General features: G+C 43.3%; 1 protein-coding gene across 2 annotated transcripts in view; it reads right to left on the bottom strand.

Moving 5' to 3' along the window:
- Positions 1-15,838, bottom strand: part of IGF2BP2 (insulin like growth factor 2 mRNA binding protein 2) — a 53,956-nt gene that overhangs the window by 20,623 nt on the left and 17,495 nt on the right. For both annotated transcript variants that reach the window (XM_035134000.2, XM_035133999.2), the window contains exons 3-4: positions 2,543-2,591; positions 497-548 (exon numbers count right to left, since the gene is read on the bottom strand). In XM_035134000.2, the coding sequence (XP_034989891.1) occupies positions 497-548; positions 2,543-2,591 (101 nt within the window). The remainder of the gene's footprint in view (positions 1-496; positions 549-2,542; positions 2,592-15,838) is intronic.

Raw genomic sequence — 15,838 nt, 5'->3', positions numbered from 1 at the left:
TCCAGCAAGAGTCTCCTTCAGAGGATTTGGGGATAAGAAAGTGGATGTATGTTTGCTTTGAATCTGGTGTCAATCACACAAGCTCAATAAGTGTTCTCCCAACAGCTAGACACTTCACACATGGCAGTGTTTCTCCTGTGCCAATATGCCTGTGTGTCAAAGCCAACTTGTGAAATGGCTACTGGATAAGCTTTTCTTCAGTGATTACCCTGAAGTCCAGAATAATTCTATGTTTAGGGGGTGCTTCAAGACATTTTTTCCTATACATGTTACATATTTATACCCTATTAAAATATGTCCCTGTATTTTACTGCACGGTAGAGAGTAAGTATGCACATTACTCCAGAGTACTATGAAGCAGATGTTTAATAAGTACAACAGTCCCCGTGGAATGAATCATTTATATATAAGCACTTAAAGCTACGGTATATGAAAGGCTCAAGATGCCTGAATAAAAACCAATGATAAGAGAGAGAGTAGCAAGACATATCCTTACCTTGTTCCACATTCTCTACTGTCCCATGCTGAGCTAAAAGACCATCTAGTACCTGAAAGAGAAACCAGGATGCACTACGTGAGGGAAAATAGTTTTGATGAATGAGGCACATATTTTGTCTCAGAACATTCTCATCATAACAAACCAGTGATCAAACAATGCATGTCTCTTAGGCTACAAGCCTATGGGAAGAGACAATTGTTTCATCAAGTGTTTCAGAGCCGTATTAATGTCTGAATAATTTGCCTTTATCTTTGTAAGATAGAACTATTCCCAACATTTGTTTAAGGGGATTTGGTGTAGTTGAAAGCATGTAATGGCTTTCTGAGGCAGAATCTAACCAAAAGTCCTAGACTTCTCTCAATAATCAGTCACAGCTAGGCCAATAAATTAACCAAGAATCAGAAGTGGATCAGTCCTTGGCTCTAACATGTATTTGGTAGCACAGGGATGGGGAATCTCTGGCCCTCTGTGGGTCATCAGACTCCAACTCCCATCAGGCCCAGCCAGCATGGCGAACGATCAGGGGTGATGGAAGTTGTAATCCTGCAACATCTGGAGAGCCACAGGTTCTCCACTTCAGCTGCAGCACGAAGAGGAGAGTGGGGCTGCCTCAGAGACTTAGTAACGAAACCAACAACTTGCTTTTTTTAAAGTCAGCCAGGCAGGTTATTCTAAAATTATTTCCTGTCCTACAGGGAAGTCTGGCATGAGCATAACTCACTGAGGGCCTAATTGCAACATGTTGTACATAGGGGTGAATTCAGTCATGGGAGGTCTTGCTTCAGGGCATGAGATTGGGCACAAGAGGTCCTCTTTGTGCGCTGCAGAAATATAGCTCTACAAAGATGCATCCTAGTCCCCTTGGCTAACAGCCATAGCAGTAAACCTTCAGGAAGCATTAAAGTGTGACTCTTCCCTCCTAAAGAGCCACAGGCACAGATTGTCAGGAAGCACCCTTCCCAGAACTAAAAAGTTAAGCTGTCCTGTTCACCCAACACCTGAAACCAGGAATTCAACCACCTGACTTACTGCCAGTGAGTCATATGAACTTTTGTACTGAAGCAGCAAGGGGGCCTTCTAATCAGAGCCTTGTCATCGTCCTTGTGGGAATGAGGATGACTAAGAAAAACAACTAACACCATGCCGTCATTCCTGATGCTCTGCACCCAGCATGTAGCAAGCAAGCTTATGCCTCATGCCTGACAGGATCAGCATAAGAGGCCCCTTCAGCAAAAGTTCCTGTACCCCAAAAGGCTTTTTTCCCAAACAAAAAGATGCATTCTGGAAAAATCTTTCTATAACCCTTGAGACTAATGAACCATGGGCTTTCACATTACACTGCCTTATCATGTGTGCTGAAGTAGCCAGGTCTTCCCAGTGCAGGGTGTCAATGGAGCAGACAAAGCCCCAGATGATGCTCACAATTTTTTGTCTAGGCCCAGATGTTCTACCTTGTTGATTAAAGGTAAAGGGACCCCGGACCATTAGGTTCAGTCTTGGACGATTCTGGGGTTGTGGTGCTCATCTCGCTTTACTGGCCGAGGGAGCCGGCGTCCAGCTTCTGGGTCATGTGACCAGCATGACAAAGCTGCTTCTGGCGAGCCAAAGCCACCTGGACCCTAAATCCCAATTTAGCTAAAGAACATCTAGTCAATGGAGAAGTGGCAGCCAAGGCCAATTTCATTCTCTGGAGGACACTTGCTGCAACACCCTGGATAACTTTAGCACAAATACGTCGTAAGCCTTTAAAAACCCATGATCTAAGCATTTTGAACCACTGCATTATATGCTGCGTATTTTTATACTTGTGGGAAAACTACATTTCTCTCTCTCTCTCTCTCCTGGAAATGTTTATGCTGCAATTTCTTTTTTATGATATTGTGGTTTTAATATTGTATTATTTTTTTATTAGATGCTGTCAGCTGCCCAGAAAACCATGTTACTGGGTGGCCTGGTTAAATGCCGTAAACAAGTAAGAAAATATACTTATTTTCTTGTGGGAAAGGAGGTAGCAGGAAATAATAAAACCTTCTGTACGCTTACCTCCCACTGTAAATGAGGGGGAATGTTCCGGATCTGAATCTTCCTGCTCCTGTAAAGATAAAAAGTCCCCCAAAGTAGAGATCAGATGAGTCACGGGACAAGAAATTGCTTTCTTGACATCACACACCAGCAACACCAGCAACTGTAGCTGAGAGATAAATAGGATAACGCAGTGAACCCTTTTTACAAACACCCCCCCCCCCGGTTGTTCCCTAACAGTAGCCAGGCATATGAAGAGCTGGTACAAACTATAACTTCTCCATCTATTGTCTTCCACACCCTGAAGCACAATAAATGTTTAGGATACTCAGCAACCCAATCTCAACAAGGAAGTGTAAGTCAACATCAGGAGTGCAACCCAAAATTTGGATGTTTAAGAAAATGGATGTTATGAAATTCACCAAGCCCTGACAGCTATACTATCACAATTTCAAATGTGCTTTTATTGTATTCCTTAACTGCTTTCACATCAACATATGAATAAATTACAGTTCAAGCTTATGCATATCTACTCAGAGGAAAGCCCCATTAAATTCCAAACTTACTCCTAGTTAAGTATGTATAGGATTACATATTTAGTGATCCTGGCCCAAACTTGAACTTGCAGGCATACTCAAAATATACAGTAAGCTTCACTTTCCTTCATTAACAGCCAAGTGCTATGTTCTTTAAGGGAGAAGCCAGGTATGGGACAATACTTTACTTAAAAATGGATTGCACAGCACTATGGAAAATGCTCCAGAACCCTAATAGTTTTATCAAGCATTGGGAATCTGAACTTAGGGAGAAACTGAGTTTGAGTAGTACATTTTGGCTTGCATTGAACTCTACTGTCACAGTAAACAGGCAGCAAAGCTGAAGTGAGACCTGGCTTAAAGGCAAATTACACAAAAGGTGTGACAGTCAGCACCCAGTAAATCCTCACCCCTGGGCTGCTTCATAAACATCCCCAACCCCAGGGCATCATTTAGGGAAGGCAAGAGGAGGCTGTCCACTCCCTCCTGTGTTTCAGACAACATATGACTAATCCTCAGAACTACGTATTAGGGGATTTTAGAAAGAGTGCTGGAATTTTTTCCCTTCTCTATTAATTGTGAAATTAGTGACTGTAATTAAGTGAAGCATGGGAGCCACTGCATTCCTCATTCGTAAATGCGAGTCACTTCCTTTTTATTGGAGAAAAATGTGGAGCAGCAAGAGGGAAAGACAGTGGCCTGAGTGTTCAGGTTGGAGAGGCCATTCCCATCTGGTTTGCCCCTGCTCTGGGTCTTTGTGAAGTGCTGCTTAGCCTAAGGCCTGGGGGCTTAGCACTGGTCCCTGCATTAAAACAAGCTAACAAGGAGTGACTGACCTTCAAACCTTTATCTAACACAGAGAAAGGGCTCCACAAAAATTATGAGCTCATAATAGAAAAGTAAAGCTGGGTAAGTGCAGGAGTATTAACTCCCTGAGCCATTTCACACATGGGTATTGGAAAACCATTTATGGCCATATAGTTTTTGGCATAAGCTGCTCACAATTATTGACATAACTTTCTACTAATTTCTCATCCATCTTTGCAAATTCTTTGCTATATTCTTTGCCACAGTGGCAATGAGTTCCATCATTCATCTTTCCTCAAGCCAAGGGCAGACATTTGCTCTGAAGGTATTGTGGATTAGTCTCCCCATTTTAGGCAGAATTTTTGGATCCAGAGAATCTACCGTAAGCAGGAAAGGCTTTTCTTTTATACTTTCACCTTTCCATCCCCATATGCAATTTCCTCTCCCATTCTCTTTTAACATTGAGATAATCCCTTATATCCTCCTCCCCAAAGGAAACAACGACACTTGCCAGCTTCTTCATCCCTCCTCCCTGGTCCTGTTACATTCAGTTCTTTCTCCTATATCAGCTTTCGTCTCTTGCCCCCTTCCAGCAACAGAGAAGTTCTATCAGAGATCTTCCCCCTATGCATAACGGAATGGTTGCCAACAACCTTGCATGAGCCAAGACACAAGTAAACAGGAGTAAGCAGCTGAAATTGGTTGGGGGGGGGAATATTCTGCTGAAACTCTTCTTGTTTGTCACACTGGGGAGTGGGGAAATCATAGAAACATTTGCCTGTGCCACTGGTTCAAAAGAGACACAACAGTAGCCACAGGTAGAGTGTTTGCATGTGTCAATGTTCTACCCAGACACCGTACATACCATAAATGTGCCTTCGTTATGTGAACCACCCCTTTCTCCTTTATGACTAACACACCAGCAATATTTGACACTCCAGTTAACTTTTATGAACACTGACTTCTCATTCTACCAGATTGCAAAAGGTGAGTTAACTTCCTCACAGGTTCTGCAGCCAATCCCAAATTGCTATAATTGCATTCTCTCTCCTGACAGCAGCAGTGCGCATTCAGGGGAAACTAAAACATAGTTCCCCAACAGCAGAGAACGATAAGGTAAGAGCTCAAGTGCAGTCTGAACTGAAAATTTGGGTTCCACTTTCATTTTCTCAGAAATCAAATGTATCCAAACAATGGAAAATGTCTTTATACAGTGACAGAAATATTAGTGCAAGTGGTGAAACATGAAGCCTGCCAATAATTCACTGAACATTAATCCTCTCATGGATTTCTATGTGGGGTGAATATACACCATGCTTAGTCATCTGATACAATGGAGAAGACTGGCCAACATTCCCATTTATGTGACTCAGAAGCCCAAATCTTTAAGAGTCTTATTCCACATGTCTGCAGTACAGGGTGATGTGAGACAGGATAGCCAACTCTGTCAGTGGCCAATCCATCTGGCTGTGAAATACTTACATAACTATGAAGAATTGGTGACCTGCATCTGCTGCTTTTCCTTTTCCCTCCTCATCTCCTTTCCCCCTTTTGTACCATGTCTATTAGTTTCTGCTCACAGTTACACAACTGTTGGTATTTTCTAGCTGCCTATACACCATACATTTAAACCACACTTAAAGCACCTTACTTCCTCCGAAGAATCCTGAAATTACCCACTAGAGCTACAATTCTCAATACCCTTAAACTACAGTTCCCAGGAGTCTTTGGGGGAAGTCATATCCTTTAAAATGCTAGCACATTTTTAATGCTTTAGTACTCTTGCTTCCCCAAGTTGTTTCAATGCCTGGTAGATTGCCAGTTCATCTCTCAACTCTTCAATACATGAAACAAATGATACCCCATGCACCATATGTTTGGCCACCATGCTTATTGCCTGTGAAATACATTCGTTATATTTTCTTGCTTGCAAGGAAGGTAAGCAGCCCTTGAAAACATTTAAGGATGCTTCTATATTATAGCTCTTTTCAGAGAGGTTAGATCAGATACTAGGCAAATTCAGGTTATGCAATTACAGTTGATTGGGAGGTCTTGGGCAACAAACCCACTGGAAAGTATGGGATAACACTCGCTTTGAAATATCATTTAACCTCTCTGCAAACAAATCAGAACAAATGCTCATTAAATGGCCAATGTCATTTTATCTCCCTGCAAACTAATTAGGATGAATGCTCAATAAGGAGGTCATCTGGAAGAGACTAAAGACTCAAAGAGAATCAAAAGTACAACTCCTGAAACAACAGAAACTTCTCTGGAACCTTTGCTGAATCCCATCGTTCCAAACCAGACAACATTTCAGAGGTTAAACTAGGATTTTGACATCAGTTTACCTTAGATTCATGAGAGGAAGCAAGTTTCAAAAGCCTCATCAATAACCTACTCTACATTGTATCATGATGAAATAGGTACTGTGGAAACATTTCATTACAGTATCAGCAAAAGCTGTATACTGTTTCTCAGTTTGATGACTCTGTAAAGTGTTGCGAACTGCCAAGAGGCAAAGCTTAACACTTTAAGACACATATCAGTGTAATGGCACTGGTTTCAAATTATGTTGGCAACGGATCAACCTAATGCAGTCCAGGCCACACTCAGTCTTAATTTTGTCCTTGTACAACCCAGCAGGAAGGAGGATGGGGGTCAAAACTAGAAGTAGTTGGTTGTCTACCTAGCCACCACTCCAAATAACTTAATTTGGTTTTAAGCTGGCAAGTGAAGGGGCATGAAAGGAGAGCAGAAATGAAGATAGGAGAGAGAGGGAGAGATTAGCTAAAGGCAAACACAGCCAAAATGCTGTTAGGGCTTTGTTACCTCTCATTCAAGTGGATGTACTTTCTATGGTTTTAACATTCAATGCCAGGTCTCACAAGTTTAGCCTGACTCAAAGCTCCATCACAGTGGAAATGCAAGGGCCATGTCAAGGTGCGAGCATGAGTCCATTTGCATCAACAGTGAGATGCTTCGAGGCTTCTAAGCAAGGCAGGAAAACACTGAAAGCACCTGTTTTAGTGTTGCATCAAATGAATCAAACTCTGCTCAAGCATAGTTCCCATTACTCAGCCAGAAACTGCATATGAAGAGTAAACAAGCACAGCGCACAACACTGGAACACCACCCAAACTACCCCTTCCTCCAAAACACCCCAGTGCTACCCCACTCACTCCTTGCTGAAGGTCTGCCAAAATAAAGAAACCTACAAGTCGTAAAGGAATACATTGGGTAGCAATGTTCAGCTTCGGCTTCTCCGGATTCTGCATACTCTGTAATAGATGTGTCATGAGAAAGCCTGGGGCCACTTCCACTCCATCAGAGTTAGTCCAGATGTTGTTTGACTCCAACTCCCATCAGCCCAAGCTAGTATGGCCAATGGTCAGGAATGGTCGGGAATGTAGTCCAATTAATGACAGGAGGGCCACATGTTTCCCATCCCTGCTGTTGAAGTACTAGAGGGGAACTGTTGCTCTACTTGCTTTCCTGCACATCCAGAGTTGCCTATCAGAGTTGGAGAAAGCAGAGCTAGAGATACCGGTATCACTGACCCAGTGGCAGGTAATTACTTGATGAGGAATGGGCAGTAATAAATCTTCAATATAAAGAACTCAACATGTGATCTGAGTCACCTCTTGAATAAGACCACACCGCCATCCTTCTAACTTGCCAATGGAGGGAAGGATTTCTCGAAAACACCAGCAGAGAAAGGAAACACAAGGCAGAACCCATTTTAAAATAATTTGTAGAAGAGAGTTGCACACTGTTAAAGTCCATTTGTTCCACACTTCAGCCCCCTCTAGGCTTCTTTTACAAAGTCTGTTGCAACAGCACAGATTACATGGTGTGAAAATAAATCAGTAAGGCTTCCTGGAAAAGTTGGAAAATGATGGAACTGTTGCAGAAAACTGGGGGGGGGGATCCAAACAACTACGGGTTTGCATTTTACCACATTGCAAGCTGAAAAGAAAGATGAAAGACTGGTTTTTTTCATGTGGCAAGTGAGAGGTAATTAATAGTTTTCAGCTTGATGACAATGCCCATAAGGAGAATAGTCTTGATTGATCAATTTGAAGCATACCAAACACCTGGCAAAAATGTTACATACAAGTTCTTTATTAGTGCTCAGAGTGAAGCACAGGTCCATACGTGACCAATTTAAAGCTTTTAGCACAAACTTGTGAATTGGGGGCAGTGGGCCGTGTGCTGTGTGAATTACTTACTAAAGATTGCATCGTGAGATCAAGTATGACATCAAGATTACTGAGAGAGAATTATATAACCTTGGAATGTTAAATAGACATATGCAGGGCAGAAGCAGCAGCAACAAAGCGGTGGAGGAGACCAAGAGGCAGCAGAGAAACAAATGGGCTCTCTGGTACAAAAAAAAGTACTTTTTTTTTTAAAAGGAATATCAGCTTCAGGGGGAGCCCCAGCACTAAAACAGGGCATGCAGAAGTAGCAAAAGCACACTATGTATGCCATCAGTCATATCACAAATTCATCTACATGTAGGAAAGAAGGACAACAATGTGGCTAATGGAAATGTATTACCCAAGTGTGCTCAAGACACGCCTTTCAGCAAACAACTCTCACAATGCAACAATGCAACTCCAAAGCATTCCTTCCCCCTTACTCTACAAATGCACACAAAGCACACCCATTGATAAATCCTGACAGCACACCGCTTCCCCCCACAGAGCTGCAAATTCAGTGTCACTCCCTATCCCAGAAGTTAGAAAATATAAAGGCAGTTGCTTAGCGGAGGGGACCCCAAAAGAACATAGGAGACTACCACAGGAGATCAGTGGTCCATCTAGCTCAGCACCGACAGTGGCTCTCCTTCCTAGCCATACACAGAAATACTGGGGAGTGAACCTGGGACTTGACCACTGGACTACAGCCCATCCTTACAAACTGACTAGGCATGCTCATCCCTTCCCCCACCCCACTCCATTTAGGGAGATAAGCACCATGCATATTCCAATTGGGCATGAGCATCTAGGCATCGACTGCCAACAAGGTCTGCCCTACAGACTACTGCACATCAGTCTCTTTTTAAAAAAAAGTTTGCTCTCCTGCAAGAGAGACAGAACATACATCTTAAGGAGAAAACAGAGAACCTCAGATGGTTTGATTTCAAAGTCATTTTCTATCCTGCCACAAGAGGGCACATAGCCCATTGTTTCAGCACAGGGAAGTCTAGATACAGTACAATAAACCATAGGTGTTTTTTTTTTAAAAAAAACCCACAAACAGCATTTGCGTTGAACCCACCAATTTGGCGGGTGATTATTAGATGGAGTTTTGCCCTAGTCCTTCAAATTACAAGCTCCAAATACTAGAGTTTTATAGCACAACTGGCTTTGCATGTATCCAAACTGAAGGACTAGGTGAATGTTATTCTATTTATAAATCGTGCCCTCCCTTAAAGCGGGCATGTGTTGCAGTGAGACCTGGCAACCAAACCCTTGTGTTGTGGGTGAGGATGATTAGATAGCCACAACACCCTATTGGAAGGTCCCTCAATGCAGGGTTCAATTGGGCCAATGGGACGCAAGCTAAATGCATCATGCCTATGCATGTATCTCAGAGCTTCCTCTTTCGGAACGCGCATTGGAACACCCGCCACCTCTCCCTACTTTTAGGGCTTTTGCGCATGACCTTGCTATGCCGTCGTGTGTCGTTTGTCATTGGGATAGGGGCACGGCAGGAATTTTCCCCACTTGGCCGATTGGCTGGTGCCATTTGGGTTTTGCCTGCCGCGTGGCAAATTGTTACAACTTGTAAGGTTGCAGATAAGCTCTGGTTCAGGTGATAGGGATGGGGGAACACTCTCGCCATTCCTATGTGAAGGGTATTCCATTAAAGGAATCCAGGGACTCTATGGTTTAAAAAAACCCCAGAGCTATTACATTTAATTGCTTACGCGGATACCGGTAATGTGTTTTGTTTTTTTTAAAGATGGCTCAGGAGTATGATGGGGGATGATTTACCTCTTCCTTGAAAATAAATAGTTGGGTAGACTGCTCTCCCCTGCCCCTCTGCATTCCTTTGCAAAAAGTGATCAGCACTATTTTTCTTCTTAAATTCAGAGGAAAGGCAGAGAGGAACAACAGCCCTATAATGCTCACTGGTGTGAATGTACAAGCTGTACACAAGTCAAACACTTTCCTGCAGAAACTAATGTGGTTAACATACTATGGTAGTTGGTACATTTGCACCTGTCTTTTCAAACTAACAAACAGGAATAAACATCCTTTTTTGGTTTCAGTTTCTGCCACAGTGAAGGGAATCCTCAGAGAAAAATAAACAAAAGAAGGGCCAAACAACGCTTATTCTTGGCACTATGATTTTTTTAAAAAAGATAACAAACATTTCTGAGGCCTTTTGCCCCTCTCATTGCTGGTTAAGTCTTTTCTAAGAAGATGTTAGTCCTAACAACAACACAAGTATTCATAGCAAATATTAATATGTCTTCCCAAACATTTCCTTAGTAACCCTTGCAACCTTGCAAGACAGCCCAGTATTATCCACCTACTGCCGAAAGATGAATTGGGGTGCAGGTTGAGGCCAAAAAAATAATGGTTGGCCTATGGCCACCAAATGAATCCACAGGTGTGGTGGGAGACAGAGCATTTGAACCAGGTACCCCACAGCAACTAACAGTAGACCAAACCACTTCTCAAAAATTGCCATCTTCTGATTTTCACTGAGCTAACATGGACCAGTAGATAAAGAGAGCCGGACTTCAAGTAAAAAAAGGGGGGGGGGGAGTTTTCATCTCTTAGCTCCAGATCCTCTTCTGTAGAATGGGAACAATGATCTCACCTGACATTTTTGTGAGGCTGAATGGAGACATGAGGTGGTCCTGCAAATCTAAGTGATGATGATCTAATTTTAACCATAGCACTTTTTAGGCATTTGTTTCTTCACACAAATAGCATCTTGAGCATGAGAATATGGAGATGTGGGCATGCTTTCCCTCCCCACTCCCATCTGCAGTGAGAAACCACCGGTCTACTTGTATAGGCTCCCCACACATTTAAGTACTCTGGGAAATCAGCTAAAATGCACAACTGAAGCAGGCTCCACACTGCAAACAGTTGCCGTTCAGCTCATGGCAGGTGGCAACAGTGGGGTGAGCACACTTGGCCCTCATTCCAACTTTCCGCAGTGTTGATCACATAGAAAAGCACTCCTGGAAATGACTAATATCTGCAGAGAAAATTGTCTCAGCTTAACAAAACGGATGCATGCATACTTCCCAGTTCCCTTTGCTATCCTTTTGAGGAAGAGCTCAGTGGTAAAGAACATCATTCTGCATGAGGAGGCCCCAGGTTCAATTCCAGCCCTCTCCAGGGAGGTCTGGGAAAGAGAGTTCCTTTCTGAAATCCTGGAAAAACTGCTGCCACTTGATGTGCACTTTTCTAAGCTAGATGGACCAATGGCCTGACCCTGACATAGCCTTGATTCAGCTGGTGCTCCCATTCACTATCAAGACAGAGATAATACAATATGAAGGGAAGCTGCAAAGAGGAGGAAAGCTATGAAGAGGTCCTTTTTCAGGCAACGGCATGTGCCCGTCTGCAGAACAATGCACAGCTACCATCCAGGCCCAGGCAGCTTGCTAGGAATGATAGGAGGGGGAGTCTGACATCACAGGGCATGCTGGCCAGCTGCATGGCAGTACTGAAGACACTTAAGGAAATGAGTCAACCTCCACCCCATCTGCAGAGGCTGACTGTCCTACAGTGGAAGCATCCACAAACAAACAGGTCCAAAGGGCAAGAGGAAGGGGATGAGGAAACTATGCAAATCAATCCTTCCAGATTTACTATCAGGAGTTTTTTTTTAAAGCTATCTCTGAGAAGGGGAGGGGGGTTATTAATGGAAGGAGCTTCCCTTTGCTAGGTCCTGGCCTTCCCAAGTTATATTCCACAGATAAAACATCAGCATGACATTTGAGCTTTTTTTTACTACAGTGGTGCCTCGCAAGATGAATTTAATTCGTTCCACGAGTCAATTCGTTTTGTGAAAAATTCGTCTTGCGAATCACGGTTTCCCATAGGAAGGAACGCATTAATTAAATTTCAATGCATTCCTATGGGAAACCGTAATTCACAAGATTAATTTTTCACAAAACGAATTCATCTTGCGAGTCACCATCAGATCGCAAGATGCATTCGTCTTGCGAAAAATTCGTCTTGCAGGGCATTCGTCTTGCGAGGTACCACTGTATTTTGGTAGCACGTTTCACTGTATAAAATGATTTTACAAAACTTCTCTGTTTATCCTCAGAGATGCTTTTTTTTTCTCCTGGTCAGCAGATTGCTTTGTCAGAGAAAGAAAGAAAGAAAGAAAGAAAGAAAGAAAGAAAGAAAGAAAGAAAGAAAGAAAGAAAGAAAATGATTATGTAAAAGAAAAGCTCCTCCTAGACTAGATTTGTAAATGGGGATTCAACTCCAGAGTTGTGAAACAGAGACACTCAAGATTCAAGTTAGTCTATAACGCTTTCCCACTGGAATATGAAAGAGAAACTCACCTGAGGCTCCACAGCTGAACAAGGATTTAAGCCTGGACCTTGAAACTCAACATTTGCTCTACCAGAGCATACTGACTAGATTAGTGATCCTGGTGCCCTCCTGGTTCTCCAGCTAGCACAGCAGTTTGCTGTTCAGAGTCCAAAACATCTAGCGGGCATCAGGCTGGCAACGAAAGATCATCTCTCCACTCCATCAGAACAAATACTTAGGGCATTGACTCCTTTGGGCAGATTTCCCCAAATTGATGCCCTCCAGATGGGCTACAACTTCCATCAACCTCAGCCAGCATGGCAGGACCACTGCATGTTGACCAATAGGGAGAAAAGTTGTTCAATTGAGGTTTGACATAGCTTCAAGTATTCACCTGCACTGGAACGACATTCAAATAAAACTGTTCCTCTAATGTGGAAACCATTTTTTGTCATCACAAACAAGCTCAAAAACAAACAAACAAACCTCTAGGCCAGATATTACCTTCAGAGGAATGATAATACCAGCACAGTGTTTCCATGCTTGCTGACTATACTCTTCCAGTCTCCTCTTACCTGTAACACATTAGGTCTTCTCTTCTCCCCTCTCTTCCTTTTGTCTCACCCGCTGAAATCATGCACATCTCCCACCTCTTTTCACATGGGCTGGATTTCAGTACTAAATTCTGAATAAATGGCAGCAGGAAAATACTTCATGCCTTGCCCCTTAAAGACCTAGCTTCAAATAACCACATATGACGCAGGCCATCCTCAATGGTCTAAATGAATTCTGCAGTACACATTTACTAAGAGTAAACTCGCACAGGCACGGATAAAGGCCAGAATGATCATAGACTGTGGGAGGCAAGCACTTCTGGGGAGATGCTTGTGGAGAAAGGATTCAACAGTGCAGCGATAGCCATATAAATACTGTTTGCTCATCACCAATGTAAGAATCAGTGCCAAGGTGTGCACTTGCACGTTTGCTGCAGTTGATGTCAAAGGGTTTGTCAAGCTGCAGGGTGCTACTGAACATGATGGTTTCTGATGCATCAGCATAATTCATGCTTCTTCGGAATTATTTCCTGAAAGTATTCCAACAATTCATCTAATGCTCCCCGTGACAAGCTGAACAGAAAGGCCTCTAGTAAGCAGCACGGATACATCAAAACTTGGCTTGGAAAGATAAACCCAGCAGGCCTTACTCAACAACACTTAGGCCAATCCTGGACATTGTGCTAGCACATGACTAGAGTAAAAATGGAAAGTCTGGTTCTGTGGAGAAGTGGGTTTGCAAGAGCTCCAAATCAAAATCAGCCTGAATGTGCCAGACTGAATTGCACCTGATAAGAGCAAGAGTCTGGAAATGCCTTTAGCTTTGAGGATTTATTATTATTATTAACACTATACTGGTTACAAACTGTTCTAGCATGTATCCACTGGCTGGGATGCTAGAATAAATCCTATGGAAGAACACTTTTCTCTCTCTCGCTCTCTTTCTGCCCTTCAGTACAGATGTGCCTCACACCGCCTGGGAAAGCATTCAATTAAATGATCGCTCTCCTTGGGCAGGGGGAATCCACAGTAGCAGCAACTCTGAAAATGAGCAGGCCTCTCCCCATGCATCTGTCTACTTTCTGAGAAAGGTAGCAATTTAATCTTGCTCGTTCCATTCTCAATGGATGGGAGGTTAAAGTGTTTTGTGCCCAGGTATCCATAGCACCCAATGTAAATGTACGGGGTAAGGTGACAAGCAGCCACCTTGCTGAATGTAGGGTCGTCTCTTTGATTTCTCCCAAGCCTGCACTCTCGGTTTATTGTGAATACTATTGTTCTTTTTTTAGAGAGCAGAGTAAAAGGTATAAGTGTTAGACCTAATACATGGTTTGTTAAGAGCAGCTCAGCACGATACATGACACAGGAAAATGCCGTGATCTAAAAGAGCAGCGTCAGAAAGATGAGAACATAGTTATTAAATATTTATATCATTGCAATGCTAGTAGGACAAAAATCTGACCTGGACCATGTACAAACTGTCCCTTTGGTCCACTGGAGAGTCTGCCTTTCCTGGTTTCAGCTCTGACTGCTTCACATTCAAATCACCTTAAACCCATTTTAGAATCAGATGCAGGTATACAAGAAAGGAATGGGGGACAGAGCATAGGACAGCCATGTTCCTAAAGGAGTGATTACACACACTGCTTTGGTGTCCAAAATAAGAGACAAAATGAGCCAACTGGACGGCCTGATATGGCAGCAGCCAGTTCTGGCTTCCTCTCTCTTGCTACACGTGCAGCCAGCAGTAAGTAGTGCTTGGCTCAAAACGTACAGAGTGCAGCTTCTAGACTTCAGCTTAATCGGCCATCTGGCTGCTTGCACAGAAGCAACTACAATTTGCCCAAATCCAGACCTGGTCCCAGGGCAGAAACTGAGCTGTTCCAAACCAGAAATTAAATAATGAATTAAAATGAGCGATGAAAGACAATTCGGTGAACAGATAAAACCAGCAGTGTTAGAAGTTCAAGCGCTCAATATGCCTCTCCCCTACCCAAAAGTCCGGGCAAAGAGATGCGTCCTCACCTGACAAATAAATGGTATCAGTGTTGCAGCCAAACTATGGGGATATAGGGACTTCCCAGTTCAGAAAGAGGGCAGGGGTATATCCCTATCACGCTATGCCTCAGAGGCACTCAAGAGTTGTTCCTCACTATCATTAGGCCCAGGAGAATAAGGGAGAGAAGAACAGGTTCTCTGGGTGAGTTGGAGATGCTAATTGTGGCAAGGGTATTCATTCATTGCTGATTTTACCACTGTAGTCAGTTTGCCTTTGATTCATGGCTTCTCTATGGATTCATATGGAAAATACTGCAGTGGTGATGTGTTCAGGTGCTAAACACTTCTGCAGGCCTGTAAATGTTGCTTCACCTGTTCTATAATGTTGCCAGCTGCTCCTGCATCTACAAGGAATTGTAGATGCCTACTTCTCATGTAGATAGCTGTTTTAAGGCTGTCGCTTGCACCATTTTTAAGTATGTTTCAGTTTCTCTTCTTATTCCAAAAGCGTAATCCTCCTCACAGCTCAGTTCTTGGCTTAGTTAGCATACCTGGACTTTGAGCTTCTTTGTCCCCCTTTCCTTTATTCTGCATATTTTAGCAAAAAGATTCATCTCCCCACACCCTGCCATGGGGGCCGACTTGCTCTTCACATGGCGGGGGGGGTGCACCATGTGACACGTCCAGCCCCTGCCTAGTGTGAGAGCACTCATGCACCAGGTTGGGATGTGCAAACATCCCGTCTGCCCCCCTGCGTGCCAGGTGGGAGATGAGGAGGGCAGCATTGGGGGGGCTGGGGGCTCCTTCTGCCTGTGCGACATCAGGCAAATCCAGAAGGACACTGCCTGATCCAGAACGCTATTCTTATGCTCTTAGCTGCACAAATATGACCATCCT

The sequence above is a fragment of the Zootoca vivipara genome, chromosome 5 (assembly GCF_963506605.1).
Source record: "Zootoca vivipara chromosome 5, rZooViv1.1, whole genome shotgun sequence".
Taxonomy (NCBI): Eukaryota; Metazoa; Chordata; class Lepidosauria; order Squamata; family Lacertidae; genus Zootoca; species Zootoca vivipara.
The sequence above is the reverse complement of the archived record's forward strand: the minus strand, read 5'-3'. Positions and strand labels throughout refer to the sequence as shown.